The sequence below is a fragment of the Poeciliopsis prolifica genome, unplaced genomic scaffold, assembly GCF_027474105.1.
Source record: "Poeciliopsis prolifica strain line A6 unplaced genomic scaffold, Auburn_PproV2 SCAFFOLD023, whole genome shotgun sequence".
Taxonomy (NCBI): domain Eukaryota; kingdom Metazoa; phylum Chordata; class Actinopteri; order Cyprinodontiformes; family Poeciliidae; genus Poeciliopsis; species Poeciliopsis prolifica.
This window is the reverse complement of record NW_026562398.1, coordinates 6,156,904-6,173,081: the sequence shown is the minus strand read 5'-3', so window position 1 is coordinate 6,173,081 and position 16,178 is coordinate 6,156,904. Positions and strand designations below refer to the sequence as shown.

At 41.6% G+C, this 16,178-nt stretch overlaps 1 protein-coding gene across 7 annotated transcripts in view; it reads right to left on the bottom strand.

Moving 5' to 3' along the window:
- Positions 1-16,178, bottom strand: part of camta1a (calmodulin binding transcription activator 1a) — a 366,205-nt gene that overhangs the window by 199,343 nt on the left and 150,684 nt on the right. For all 7 annotated transcript variants that reach the window (XM_055045992.1, XM_055045985.1, XM_055045986.1 and 4 more), the window contains one exon: positions 8,538-8,605. In XM_055045992.1, the coding sequence (XP_054901967.1) occupies positions 8,538-8,605 (68 nt within the window). The remainder of the gene's footprint in view (positions 1-8,537; positions 8,606-16,178) is intronic.

The window sequence follows — 16,178 nt, the reverse complement described above, 5'->3', positions numbered from 1 at the left end:
TATTTCCAGTGCATCAGTAAATAAAGGCCAGGATTAGCGTTAAAGTGACAGCAAATGATCAAAGTAAGCTAGATTGATGACAGAATCGTGTAGCAGCAGAAAAGGTCTGTGAGCAGCAACGCTTCTCACTACATAAGGCCTTAATGAAGAAGATGAACCCGAGCCAGGTTTCTGCACTTGCCTTCGCTGCTTTCTGATGAGTGCAAAGGTTCTGTCCTGCCATTTCACATTTTTGCACTATTAATGATGCCACATGGCAACTTATCATCCAATGTACTTCCTGTACTGAGAAGCACAGTTAGGGCGAAGAAATGGGACAGAATGTGTGCCAGTGCGTGTATGCGCTTGTGTTTGTACACTCATGTCGTGCCTGTTCTTCACTGGTGATTCACCCAGCTCTCTGGCAGGAAGCCAGGACCTATTTTCTCGTCTTTACATAACAGCAAACAATATCATTGAAACTGTGTGTCCTTTCCTTTCTCTCCCTCCTCCACCTCCTCCTTCTGTTTTTGTTCCCCTGATGCTTCCCGGTCTTCCTTACCCCACCTTCCTGTCTGTGTGGGACCTTATAAGACCTCACTATATTTTTGCTCTCTGCAGCAGCACCACAGTAACACCCATGGGATCGTGATGTGACGGGTGAGGAACAGGTGCCATCTGACCACACCCAAAGAGAGTGGTACGGTACAGCAGATTCAATAGAATGGCACAGAAAAGTGCGTAGGATGTGAACCTGTTTGTTTAACTGAAATGCCCCCTGGGGACTTCCTAAAGGCCTAGAACGCACTATCCGTTACACCATATGCCTACAGGACAGTAACCAGCTGGGCACCAGGGCATGATGGGCTGAAAATAGGGATTCAAAGGCAAAATCCTTACTGAGCTGGCCAACATACTGCCATTCGGCCCCAAGAGAGTACCGTGATGACGTGGTAAAGAATGGTACATAACAGGGTGGAGAACAGAGGGTGGCAGAAATAGAAAATCAAGGGGAAAAGAAAGAGGGACAGCAGAAAACTTTAGTGAAACATATAAAGTTGATGAAGAAGATTCCGGGAAAGGCACTGTATGTGAGTGTTGTGTCAGGCTGTGTGTAGGAGAGGTGTAGGCAGAGTTTAAAATCTGGACAGCTCAGTGACTCAGGTGTGAATAATACGCTGGGTCTACCTTGTATGAGTAAAAGGGAGCCAGGAGAAGAGACTTTGGATAGTATATGGAGCACGGGTTGGTATGTATGTCTCTAGGAAGCAGATCAGCTGTGCCATGACCGGCTCCACGACAGCCAGGCTGCACGCTGCTCACCGGTGCAGAAGCGCTAATTGAATTAAGTCTTTATTATCAGGCTGCAGAGGCAGCACTTCTCCCCATCTCTGCCCGCTTGGCTGACACTTTCTCCTTGAACACCTGCTTGACATCAACTTCCTCTTCTATTTATTTATCGCTTCTCTCCTGTGGCCAGTTACTGGCTACATTCCTCGCTCCCATCCATGCCTTTCTCCAAGTTGGCATGCTAAACAAAAACAGGGCAATCATTATTTTTTATGCTATATTTGTTATCTGTACTTCACAAAGCTACCCAACTTAGAGGACCTGCCTTAGATAACTCTTGTCACAGCTCCACAGTTCTGTATTAGTTCCTACCCAAAAGCGGCCCACACTTAAAAGCAATAAGTCCTGATCCTGGGATTTATTGGAAGCTGTTTTGAGCAAGAAGGGAACAAAAGTGATAAAACTGGATGATTTTCTTTGTTCTTTTGAATGGCCTCCAGTCAGCAAGCCAGCCAGTGTAGAATACAGCAGCTGGGATGTGAACTAACATATATCTAGTCCCCTGTCCATTTCCACTAGCCTCAGGCTTAGGCTGCTTCCCAGGGCTCAGATTGGGCATTACTTTAGAGGACAGACAAACATGAGGCTCTATCACGTTGGCTAGCAGTCTGAGGCCCATGAACTTGGCACAACACTAGCTGTAATCTATCGACCGCTTGCATTCTCTTCTCCAGCCTCCAAACCACAGGGCTTTTCTCTAGCTGTCACCTAAATCCATTGCTCACCTCCAACCACCTCTATCTGCTGTTTGCTCTCTCTGGTTTGGTCCTTTTTCTTCCCCCCTATATGTCACCTCAATCCTTCTCCATTCCATCTCTTTCCTGTTCTTTCGCCTATTTGCGTAAAAACCGTTGTTCCCTCACTCCTTTACCCCTCAAACCTCATCCATCACCATCCCTCCCATCTTCATCTCGCCTGTTCGCTTCTCTTATCGACATGTTTCCATTTTCTAAACTGCTCTCGCTCAATCAAATTCACTCTTCCTCCGTAGACCATTTTTCATTTTCTCTTTCATTCACTCTTAGCTTCATGCTGCCCGGGTTTGCCTCACTCCTGTCCACTCCGCTCTCCCCGGTGGGCTTTCTTCCACACCGCCCTCAAAGACACCAGGTGGGCTTTGCTGTCCTTGTCACGGCTGTTGACTGGACGGAAGCAGCGGGGTACAGCGTCCTTCAGGGCTCGGCACTTTGGAGGCAGCAAAATGTCAGCGCTGTGCTAGCTAAAGTTTTACAGAAAGAGTTTGGAGTGGAAACAAGAGAACATGTGAAGGACAAGCAGAGGGGAGAGATGAAGGCATTGACACCAGGTCACGTTACCGAACTGTCTCTTCACGTTAACTTGACATGATGGATTTATTTTATAACTGCAGCTTGGGTCAGTGCCACTAGCCCTCCTGTCCTGAATCCACTGTAATTTTATGAAATACCTCTTCATCTATCGTGCCTTTGTTCCTCTTTGCATTGCTCCTCCTTTGTGCCATTCCATCACTGCATCTCAGCCCTGCTGCTCCTGTCCTTTCTCCCCTCTGAAACTCTGCCAGTGAGCCAGCCAGTGCCACAATGCATTAGGACCAAACACTATCCGACGTGCTTCTCAGGCACATCTTACACATTAGTTTCTCCACCATCCTATGCATACACTTGCATACACCATCAGAAAGTCCAGCACCTCTTCACACCATCTGCCAGACTGGGTGACAGAGATGCAGTTTACACATAAGGCTTGAGGGAGGTCTAATTCACAGTGGCAGGCTCACCCCAGCACTACCACTTTTATCAAAACAAAATTACATGGCTTAAACAAATAACTTTTTTTGTCAGATTGCACAAATCTTCACTTCTCGTGAAATTCATGTTTTGTCCAGAGATATGACGGTAAAAAAGGACATGCAAAAGTGGTCATACCACCTAAAATTTTCATATTTTGCCACAAGATGTCAATGTAATTTTAGGGATTTTATGTGACAGACCAACACAAAGTAGTGCACAATTTGATAGCAGAAGAATCAAAGTTGTATTTTTTTCTGTATTCAGCCCCAATTTAATGAGATACACATAATTAAACCTAGGGCAATCGACTGCCTCGAGAAGATCCCTACTTTATCAGTGTGTACTTTGATCTCATTGTAAATCCAGATGTTTAGCAAAGACCTCACTGAGAACATCAGTGAACAAACATTATAATTATCAGTAAACACACCAGACAGATCAGGTAAAAGATGAAGAACTGTTTTATGTCTCAAAAACGTAAAAACTATTCATCTTTCCCGTTTCAGTTAACACTTATGTATGACTTTGTGTTGGTTTATCACATAAATTCCCACTAATTTAGATTGCGGTTTGTCGTAACTTAACAAAATGTGAAAAAATTTAAGGGACATAAATACTTTTGCAAGGCTTTGAATACGTACACAAGAATAAAATACAATCCCCTTTCTTCTCTATACACACATCAGATTCTGAATAAAGTCATAGCCTCTATACACAATAGCAAACAAAACAGTCATTAGTAGATTTCAGGCTCCCTTTTAGGTCTGCTTCTCGCCGCTGTTGGTGTACCCGCGCCTCTGGGGTGGCGCCGCAGCTGTAGGTTTTAATAAAAGCATTGTCTTTGGAAGTTGTCTGAAGGGACTTGGTTTCATTTTGGAGGGCTGCTGCCGCTGCTGCACTTGCCATAGATGCAAGAGGAGAGAGGGCTATTGCGCTGGGACGCGGGGGCTAGGAGGTTCATTGTCATTGTGGGACCCTCGAAGGACCGAATCTTATTGTTTGATAGTTTCAATATACAATCTGTTGGTGTGTGTGTGTGAGAGAGTGAAAGAGCGAGAGAGAAAGTGTGCATACTTCCTCCATTCATACAATGTATCAATTTGGCCAATGGAAACTTGTGTAAAACTCAAAGCACACAGCTGACACAAACCACTGCATCAGCTTTCTAATAGATTCACAGCATTTTCTATTTCGCAACAAGAAGTCATATCGATAAAACACTCACTGTGCTTTGTGTATGTGCATCCACACAAGCACACAAAGAAGTGATACAAAGCAAACTCTTTTGGTTTGTAGAGAGATGCATTTACCATACCCATAAAACCAACAAGAACTATTAATGCTCCACTGTTCTACCATGAAACTGTGCAGTGGTAACAGGACACTCAGTATAATGAGTTATCTTTCTACTACACACAGGTGTCCATTAAGTCTTTGGGCTGACCAGTCTGTGACACCATTCAGTCAACAGTTACTCCATCTGTCAGAATTCAAATACCTTGGAACAAGACCCTCAAGGGGACATTTATGTCATCCATGATGGACAATAACAGCCTGCTCTCAACAGGAGTGCAATGTTTCGCCCATGATGAGGTCAAATCAAATGTTAATGTCTGGATTTGGAACCACAATTTGTTGCAATCCTCCCCGTTTTGCCTCTGCTCCCACAGGCACCTTCAGATGCCATCAGCAGAAGCAACATGGTCACATCTTTAAAAAGGCAAAAGGAAAGAATGAGTAAGGCTATCCAGACACCAGCAGTAGAAGAAAATCCTAATTGTGCCTATAAGTGTGTTCCCTCCTGTGGAGCGAAGGTGCAAGGTAACGGCCATCTTAAATCACAGCCTGGCTGTGGCCTTCATTAAAGCCATAATGCCAGGCTCTCCCTTTAATGGAAATGGAAGGCAGAGAGGCTGTTGGTGTAAATTAAAGTGTAAGGCCCGAGTAGGGAAAGATTTCCCCAGCTCTGACAGGTGCAGCCTGAATTAGCTGTAGTGCTGTTCGAGCAGTCAGTGGGAGAACACTGGTATTGATTTTAAGCACTGTTGCACTTCCTATCTAAAAGGGAATGTGTATTACCAGAGCTAAGGACTTCAATCACTCAGCATTCGACCACTGTCCCCTGGCATGCTTCAGATTTGAAATGATAAACAAACAGAAACAGACCAAAACAAAAGAGTGGAGCTGGATGCATCGGTCCTGTATGGATGATGCTCATACGCATCAGAATAAATCTCACAACAGACATCTGGGCGTGCATGCCGTTGGTCCACTTCATTTAATCTTCCTTGTGTTGACAGGATGCCATCTCTATTCAGGGCATGTCCTGCATTGTGTGTCACCTTGGTCAAACAGCTGGCGTCAGCTCCTTGAGCTCAGGCTGCGGCTCACTCCTCTGTTTATGACCTGCATGTGTCAGAGCAGTAGCATGCGTGCAGCGCTAGTGGTGCAGCACTGTGCCGCTCTGTGTATGACCCCGCTGCTTATCTCTGCTTTCCATCATACCCCGCTGACCCAGTCTAGAGATGCAAGCTGGGAAAGAATTAGCCTTCTTAGCCTATTCCTCAGAGGGGTCAACCCACAAATAGACACGCAAACTTCACAGCCACAGCGAGACGCAATGCATGCGCCGTGCAATTTGAAACAACAAATAATGCAGGATCACTTAACTGCAGGTTTTCCTGGCTGTGACCTCTCACACATGACCTTGAACGTAAAGCTTTTCACGTAAAAGGCTGCCAATCAATCAGATCCAATCAATCACACGCAAGATGACATTCTTTCATGCTCCACCATCCATCACTACACCAACCCTTTCACTGACATCAACAAAAATAAAAACACATGAAAACAGTTCTTCCCGTCTTTCACACTTGGAAACCCACCCAAACATACACACACATACACGTACATACCATGTCATGGATTGATGGCTGTGATAAGGCATCGGATGTGTTGTCAGGTGTTTTGTTATCTCTGTAAGTGCACTCTTGGACATACTCTCTGGTGACACATCTGAGCTACCACAACACCTGGACCAAAACACGGCCAGCATGAGCCACCTGGGAATTGACCAGCAGACCCTGTGGTGACAGACTGTAGCCAGGAGCAACTTGTGAAGAGTTTGTCTAAAAAGTCACAGCATCAAGCCTCGCTCATTTTCAGCCTGTCTCAGTCTGTGCTTCTAAGTGCCAGGATTTCTGACGTTTTTGATGCTCTGACAATATGAGTAACCCATACTCATATTGCAAAAAGTAGCATTTCAGCTTTTTGCAATGAAAAGACAGTATCAAAGGTGAAATGTTACCCACTGTGGAGCCTTTGAATATCCACACAAAATGTTTTTCAACATTTTGTCTTGTCACAACCACAAACTTCAACCTATTTCAATAAAAAATTAATTGATAGATTAAAAAAATTACAAAGAAAACTAGCTAGGCAATTTTACAACACAAAGATCATTTTATTGCAGGTCAGGTTATATATATATAGTAATTGGCTAATGAAAGGTGAAAGGTTTTTTCTGTTTTGCAGGATTTTTTTTTAAATTAATTTTGTTGTCAGTGTTGACCAGTTTGTCTCCTTCACAGAAAAGCATACCAAAGCATAATACTGCCACTGTCATGTTTCACTGTGAAGACAGTGCATTTGCTCTTTTCCACTATACACATTTCTTGTGAGTCAAAAAGTTGCTCTTTCATGTTCTTCTTGTCCCAATGCAAGAGTTATGAAGTGCTCTACAGATTGTATTGAGAGAATATCCCACTTTAGCTTTGGATCTATGCAGCTCCTCAAGAGTAACCATGAGCCGTTTTCTCTTATAGTTGACCAGTTCTTCCATTGCCTGTCAGTTTAGGTAAAGGCCAAGTTGTGGTGGATTTAAAGAAATTAATAATTTGTATAAGATACTTAAAGTTTGAGATGATTTAACCCTGCTTAAAATGCTGTATTTATAATTTTTAGGATTATTTGGTATCATAATGGAAGGCAAGTGGTGGTCTGGTGTGACCGTGTGAATGCTAGGTGAATGTGTGAATGACTGAATGTAGTGTAAAGCATTTCGGGTTCCTCTGGACTTGATAAAGTGTTATACAAGTATAAGTCATCTACCAATTATTGAATGTCAAAAACCATATATCCTTTTCCTTCTGCCTCACAATTATGGCTGACTTTGTTTTGGTCTATCAAATAAAATTCAATAAAATACACTGTGGTTTGTGGTTGTAATGCCACATAATGTGAAAAAAGCTCAAGAAATATGATTACTTCTGCAAAGCACTGTATGCAGGCCCACATCTGAAGATTTATAGGCTTTACGCTGAACTCTAATTAATTGATTCAGAAACTGGTGGTTCTCCTTGATTAGGAAAAAACAAAACAAAAAAACAAAACAAAACAAAAAAAAGTAAGACAATACACAGCTCTTTCAGTCGGTAATTACACAGGCGAACATTTTCTAATTGCCAGTCTCTTTCTGCAGAACTCTTATCAATGGCTCTCAAACGCAGAAGGAGGAAGGACAGGGGGAGCAATGGGCCCATGAACATTTACACATGGTGAGAATTGTCCGAAATGCCAAATAAGCAATCCCGGCTCTCTAAATAGATGCAAGCAAAGATTCTTATTCCAAATGCATGAAGGTGTACATTTTCAGAAAACTGTGTGAAACAGGGTGCGTTGGCTATGGCAATGAAATGATTGGCTTGTCTGACAGCTTGACAGTAGTCATGACAGTCCACAACAGGCCAAGGATGTGAACCCTCCTGCTGTCTGATCTTAGTAGATTAGTCAAAGCAACTCAAACAAAGAGCAATCTAGTGCTGTCAAGTGTCAAAGTCATATGCATTATCAATATTCATCCTGAATATGATAAATAAATACATTACACACATTCCTGCCACCAACACACTGCCTAACATTAAGTTTTATGGGCTGAAGTTAACTGAAAAGCCAAGGGGGTTATTTTTTTTTCCGTCTATATGAATACATTAACGAGCCGGGTGAAGTGCAATTTCAGAAACCCCTACACATTTCCAAATATCATAGTTACACTTGGCATTTTATTCCACATGTGGGTGTAACTTGTGACCTCGACTGCTGAGTGCTGAACGTGCCGACAGATCGAAATGTATTAACATACCACTCAAAAGCAGATGTTGTGCTAATGCCTGTTATGTTAATTGGCATGCTAAAAGGCAGTTATTAGTCAGTATTAATATTCCGTGATGTATTTGGAAACTGTGAACTTTTCAAAACAGCAATCAGCAGCATGTAAAATTAAACATCCCCACCCTGAACTTGAGGGCTTGTGCAACTGTCTTAAAAAGATATGTAAAATGAATTATGGTAATTTTTGTTCCTTGAATGGAATAGTTTTGAGGCTGTGAATTAGAAAAAAAAATGTATGTTTAAAAGAGGGCAGCAATGTAATTGTCTTACCTTGTTTTAGGGGATGTCGTTAGCCACTCTTCATGCTTTTCAAATGTTATCAAGTAAGCTGCAATCTCCTGTGAAACAGAGAGGAGAGAAAAAGAGTAAGGCTTGAATATGTCATCTTTAATCACTGTTCTCTTGTGTTTGTAATACATTTGTGAGACTGCTTCATTGATATTCAGACAGTCTAACCAGCAGAACAAACACGGCAAAAGATGGAAACCGGGGCAGCGTCGGGGAGTTCAGGCAGGTAAGCGCACCCGGATAGAAGTAAAATGAAAGACAGAAGTGGGATGCAGCTGAGGTCAGATCATCTTTTGAGACCATCTTTGTTATGAAAGCTTTGATCAAGTTCTCCTCTGAGGACATCAAGGTGCTCTCAGAGAGATTGACATCTCTGTGTTTAAGAGTGAAGAGCTTTTAACATTTTAGGTCCGATCCTCCCCCAAATCCCTTTGATCTGCCCTTGACACTCCTCTATGGATCAATCCACTCTTTAACCTTTGAATAATAATTGCATGCAAGTCTCACAATATTGACATGCATGCATACTGCTACTTCAGAAAAGGCTGTAGATCCTTTGGAGTTTTTTGTGTACAAAGAGATGCTATAGACACTGAAATAATATATATAAAGAGAAGCCTTAACTGCCACTGGCATAAATAGAGATACTTCAAACACTTTCATGTTTCCCAACCTCATCCTGCCCACTGCATCCGTCTGAGTGCAAGGAGAGAACATGTAAGGCCATACCCAGCCATTTTCCCACCAAGACTAATAGGCAGAAATAAGGGAACTTTAAATAATGGTCGACAACCTAATGATTACTAGTGACAGCCAGCAATTCAATCTGCACTGGGATGTTTCACTGACACTTACAGAAAACAAGATACAACAGCAGACCCGATGCCCTTTTGCACAAAAGCATTGTTTTCTAATTTATTAAGAATGTATATTTTTGCTTGCATGAGCTTCACAGAAACAATACAGAACATTTACACTTCATCGAGTAACAGGATCCCAAATGTTTATTATTGAGGCTGCCTGTTGGATTAGTCAAACCTCACAATTAGACAGTAGCTTTCAAATTTAAGTTAGGGCCTTAATGTGTCAACTTTGCATCTAACCGTGTTTTCTGAATACAGTAATAATTGGAATGTGAATTTACAAATGCATGATTGAAAGCATTTATTTTTTAATTGATGCATCAGAAGTTTCTGGTGTAAGGCCAGAGCAGAACTAACAAGGTTCAGAAATGCATGGATTTATGGTTGACTGACAGAACCAAAACTATATGTCCACGTTTTCTCCAACTTCAAAACAAAAATGCTTCATTGTGCAACTTTTGATGAAAAAAACATCATATTTAGTGATAGATAAGTGCTGTGATGATTATATATAGTTTTTTCTTTCAAAAATCAAAACAGTCATTTAGAGCAGAACAGGCTGACAATTTTTATTCTTGTCTCAGTTGATCCTCATAAAAAATATGATTAAAAATACATATTTTTGCGCTTTGATTAAAAAAAGTTTCATAAATGTTGAACTGTGTGTTGAAAATGCAGTTGGTTAAAGCAGGATACATTTTGACAAAAGATGATTAAATGCAATTCATATTTCTTTAAAAAAAATATTTTTTGGGACCAAATAATATTTGCCAACATCAGCATCATAAGTCACTTTCAGTATAAGGGAATATCTTCTTAAAGTCCTCTATTGAAGGAAGTGTGCCACAAAACTGAATTAATTGTATTTATCAATTGTATATGTATAATGGTAGAAGATGATGCCGGGCAAATGATGAATAAAAATCTTCAAGATTATTACCTATGTCACAAGACATATGTCCATCTTTATTACCAAATGATTTCATAAAAATAAAGTAATATTTGGAAAAAAGCAAAAAAATCTATTTCAGTGAAGCACACAACAAAAGAAAATCAAAATTGCTTTATGGAATCCCTGAGACTCTCTGAGACCTCCATTTTCCAAAACACTTTGGTATGCACCACTGCAAAGAGTTCCCATTGGCTCATCGATGGCGTGCCACAAGTGTGACCTGGCACAGACTCAGCCGGCTTGCGATAGCCCGTAGGGATGCTGCCGGGTGTTGCGGTGTGAGGGGTTCCCAGGCTGGCAGACATCCCAGATGAAGAGGGGGTGGTAGCATGACTGGTTCTGTTGCCTCTAGGAGCAGGCTGTGAGATAATGCAGCGCTGATTAACTTCCTGTTCTCCTGGCCTAACGACCAGAGGCACCTAGGCCTTGACAAGAATAAAGTGACTTAAGAAAAAAAGATAGGAAGGGGATGGGGCTGCTCTTCCGCTTTGCAACTTCTGTAATTTAGCAGTGAAAAAAGCAATAAGACACTGGAAATTCAAAAAAGCACGACTACTTTATTGACAGAGAAAGAACAAAAATGCATGGGGAATACGTGAATTTGGTAAGGATAAGTGGGTACTGCTAATTAACTCATAGTAACACTACTTTCCTCCTTGTGTTTTTAACTAAATTACAACGGCGATTAAATTAATTCCTTTTCTTCCCCTGCGCTCATTTTGGGAGGGATAAATGGCAACAAGAAACTCGTTCAGTGACCTCTGTGCCTCTGAGGAAGCCAGCCTTTTCATCACTCTTGTCTTTAAAATTGAGCCAGAGCTTCTGTCTCAGTGGACAACAATAATATACAGGGCCACATGGCCTCGTATTAGGAAGAATCCAAACAAAACAACTACAGACTACAAAAAAGTACACCTCTACCTCCGGCATTTTGCTCCCCCCTCCCTATCTGAACAGATGCCAGGGATTATTCCAAGCCCCCGACCAGCCATAAAGGTGCAATAATCTTATGGCGAGGAAACAAACAAAAACAGACGTGCAGCCATTAAACAGCTGCAAGGAGACAAAGTTTGCATGGGGCGGCGTTATGAGAGGCTAGCGCGCGTTCAGGTTGAGCAAACACGCTTGAGGGTTAGCGCAGAAGGTGGAGAGGAGGGGGGGAAATGCGTAAGCAGCACGCTGAACACTGATGGTGCATCAAAGTCAAAGCAGCTGCCGTCAATAGGCTCTGAACTCTATCTGCTGACCTCGCTGCCTCTAGTCTGCTCTCCGTCACTGGGGAAATATTCAGCGAAGGCTCTCTGAACACACACCTCCTACCTCACTTGGCCCTTAAAGTTAGAATCCACCTCATGTAAGATTGTTTGAACTTCATTTCGTTATGCCTCAGTCATCCCCTCTAACATTATCCTAACTAAAGCTTTATCTCCAGTTGTTGTTCTCCACATCCATGCAAAGCGGATCTATATGAAGACGAAATCAACATAAGCTTGCGGCAAAATAGAAGCAGGGACAACAGTTAGTACAACTGACAAGGTGGTTTTCAAGAAAGGGGGCCTTTCATTTTCCGGAGGAGACGACAACCTGAAACTGTTTGTTGTAAGTGAGCCGTCTCATTTGTTTCTTTTGTCTCGGCAAAAGCTATGACACTCTGTTAGCAGCGGCGGCCGCACCTGAACATGACGGAGCAGTTCCAGAGCTGATGGAGACGGGGAGGCACAAGTGTTTGTTCTTCTGTCTGCCATGCCAGAACCAGGTCTGATTACTGGTTACCTGTCTGTGCATGGCACTTCATTAACATGCTTTCAGGAGCTGTCGCTCTTGCGCTCATCAACATGTTCTCTGTTCTCATATCCTACACACGTGCACGACAACTCCACTCGAGGATCTGTCTCTTTCCCATAGACGCAGAGGTGAAAAGGAAAGCCACCGTGAGAAAATTTCCGTTCTGAGATGACTGGCTTTTACTGTCTCGCTTTTCAAATGATATTTCCACTCTGAAGGTACAACATTTCCTCCAGAGAAAATCATCTTTGAAGCGTCTACCTATTTGAAATCAGAAATGACACTGAAATATTCATCCCCATTTTATGTCTTTGCATCAAGTCAGGATGGTAGGAGCGGAGGGCAATACATTTTCAGGAAAACATGCATGTTTGGGTTCATCCCATATCCTAATATTATTATGTTTTATGATGACTTCCGGAGAAACTGCTCCTGAGTCTGATCCGATGAATTTTCCAACGTCTGTACACTTCAGACCTCAAAAAATATCAGTAAAAAAATGTGGTTCTAGTTTGATGGACATATTCCAATGTAGATTTACAGTCCCTGGATGACCAGAGCGCTCTCTAGTTCTATCAACACCAACTTTGATTTATGTAACAACAAAGAGAGGTGTTGAGAGGAGCAACGCCTCAGCATTTGGATGACAAGCCTCGTCCCTCGAGACAACCGCCACTGTGCCATTAGACGGGATAGATGAGTCTTTTGGCATTATCTGAGGACAGATCAGACACCTGTCTCAAAACAAGATCCATAATGTTTCTGCTTTCCTTATACAACTTGGGCCTTTAAGTGGAGCAAAATAAAGTGAAAGCACCTCACAATTTGAACGAAAGACATTTTCAACCTTGTTTTAAAGGTCACACACTAACAGTTGTCTGTCAGAAATTTAGGATATCACTAAATAGGAATTCCATTTAAAAACAGTAATATATTTTCTGCTAATTGTGATTATTTGGTCTTAAAGAATAGCATTTTTTTTCTTAGACAATTTTAAAATAAAAAAACGCATATTTAACCAAAAACTACGATGACTTGGCCATTGTCCAGCAGGAAGTTGCTGACATCATCCACCTAGGAAGGTAATTCACAAAAGGTTGTTGCTTAACTGCTCTATTGGAAAATTAACTGAGAGGAAAACATAGGAGAAGGTAATGAGGCAAAATCCATTCAAGATTTTGGCAAAGACATCAGAAGGGTCTCACCTGGACTAGGAAGAAAAAGCAATGGATTTTCCTCAATGCTTCAAAGCTCTCTTTTAAGTTTTACATTTACAAATCAACGTCCCAGAGTTTGGTTGAAGTCCAGTCTAAAGTTTCCAGTCAGTGATAACTTGGGGAGTAAGTGATAACTTGGGGAGTAAAGTCATCTATTCCACCTTGTTTCATCAAGTCCAAACTCAATGCAGTAGTAGTAATTGTGGGGTACCACTTGCTTCTCTCTGCTGACAGCAGAGTTTCCAGCAGGACTCTGCCCCTTTCTACACTGGCAAAAGTACCAATACTGGTTTCAGTGACCATGGTATCATTCTGCTTGATTGGCCAGTGAACTTTCCTGACCTAAACCCCACAGAGAATCAATGCAGTATTGTCATGAGGAAGACCAGAGACACCAGAACAGACAACGGAGACGGGGTAAAAGCAGCTATTAAAGGAACGCAGGTTACATAACACCTCAGCAGGCTGATAGCCTCCATGCCAGGGCACAAGGACTGTGTAATTTAGGCTAAGCCCCAAACCTTTATTGATCACATGCTGTAAAGTACAGAACACAGTTTTCAGTAGGTTGGCATTTCTGTGTTAAAAATGTAATGGTCCTTGTTATATTCTAATTTTACAAGAAGAAAAAAAGTTAGAATATTAAAAAAAAAAACAATTTCAAATAAAATACTCTGGGTTAACATATTTACACAACACTGCATCTTATTTTTACTTTTGCATTCCAATTTATTGAGATGTACCTGTTTCCTAACTTCACAATTTAAGGCAGAGGTTCCCAAAGGTTTTTTTTGGCTCCCCTATGGATCACTGTAAAATAATCCATAGGGAATTATTTTAAATAAAATAACAGGGCACACACATCGTTCATAAACCTACACACATATTTTGTTTTCAAACTCCACTGAAGTTTATTTCACACTTCAGGTTGCAACAATACAAACTACAAACCATCTTTACAGCGAAACACTTTTATGTAACTGTTTTGCTTTTTTCCTCATTCATCCATACTGCTTCCTCCGCGCCCCACCCTGCAATGGCACTGCGCCCCTCACTTTAGGAAACACTGATTTAAGGGAAAAATTGATAAAAAAAACAACCAAAAAACAAAAACACAATGAGTCATTCCTTACAAAGTCAACTGCAATCAGTCTTCATCACTCCACCACAAAATAGAGGAACAAAAATAATTTAACTCTAAAAACATATGTTTGCCCATTACAGTATTGTTCCAGTTATATTGGTCCTCCACTGACACTAATGAAAACACACTTAATAAATCGCCATATTAGAAGAACTAAGTTTAGAAACAGTATTGATTGCAGTAAAAGCTCGAGCTAATGAAATGAATATGAGAGAGGAGAGTAATGTGAAAGAATAGATGGAGGGAAAGTCTGAGCAGAGCACAGCGCCTACAGCCTGCCTTGTGGTGAAGTCTGGGGAATGCATCCTCAAAGCTTTGACCTTGCCCTGCACTTGAAAGCAGGAAGTGGGTGAAAAAGGGAGGGGCGGGGGGGCAAAGGAGGGATACAGTGAAAGGAGCCCTCCCTTATGACCTGGGTTTTTACTGTCGAGTGCCAGGTCATCTGATATTTCCTCCAGGGCAGCCCAGGAAACCAACCTTACCAGGGCCAGGCACAAATGGACTTGTGATGTGTTTGGGGAGGGCAGAGGGGTTTGCTGAAGCACCAGGCAATCACGAGATTACAGTCCCACACACACGCACACATACCCACACACACACCCACACACACACACACAAAAACTAATGCAATTAGACACAGATGGAGATGAGCAGAGGAGAAGAGGATGAAGGAGGAGGGTTGGGGAGTTACTGAAAATGGAGAAGATAATCAAAAAGGAGAGAAGAGGAAGAAAGTTTGAAGTTTTTTTTTTCCCCCCCATGACAATAAAAATGGATTTAAAACAGCAGAAGTGTGACGACATGGTGATTAAAGACAGTGTGCTTTGGTTCGATTCCGCAAGCAAAAGCACCTGGGTTGAATATTATCGTTCTTTTTTTTTTGTTTATACTTCATGAATTCTTAATGCACAAGCAATGATGTATCACACACCATATCTTCGCAATCTCTTATGGTCATATTCCTTTTTTTTGTATTATTATTATTATTATTATCGAGAAAGCATTCAGAAAGGCGGGAAAAATTCCAGCCACCTGTAACCTGCAGCCTGCCTTAAAGACAGTCTGAATATGTGTTATAGGGGATGCAGAGGACTCACTATGAAGACAAATGGCCAAGGTAGGTGAAAAGAGGCAACTTAATGGAGATGAGGCAGGAGAGAGGGAGAGTCAAAGTGAGAAAGTTTGGAAAGTGAAAGTAAGCTACAATAGAGTTTCCTGTTGACAGATGCACTTGGCATCTGGTGGAGAGGAAAGAGGCTATTCTACGAGTCCCTGTGCTGGGTTAAAAATATGCCCTCTACACCATGCTGCTCATAAGGATCTGCATGGGGCCTCCCTCCTGACAGGGAGGAGTGGAAGTCACACTGTGTCCACTCTGTTACTCCACTGTGAAGAGAAAAAGAGTTGTTGTGCACCTTCTTGCATATAACCAGTAGCCATCCTGCATTTTGACAGCTGATGAGTTGAAAAAAAAAGTAATGCATCAATAAATCTATAAGGGGATTGATATCAATTTACATTCATTGGGCAACCCCATTCACATTTATCTGAACCCTAAGTATAGAGGTGTGAAAAGGTTTTGGCATAATTTCTCAGTAAACATTTTAGTAGGGAAAAAAATAGTAAAAAAAAAAAAAAAAAAAAAAAAAATATATATATATA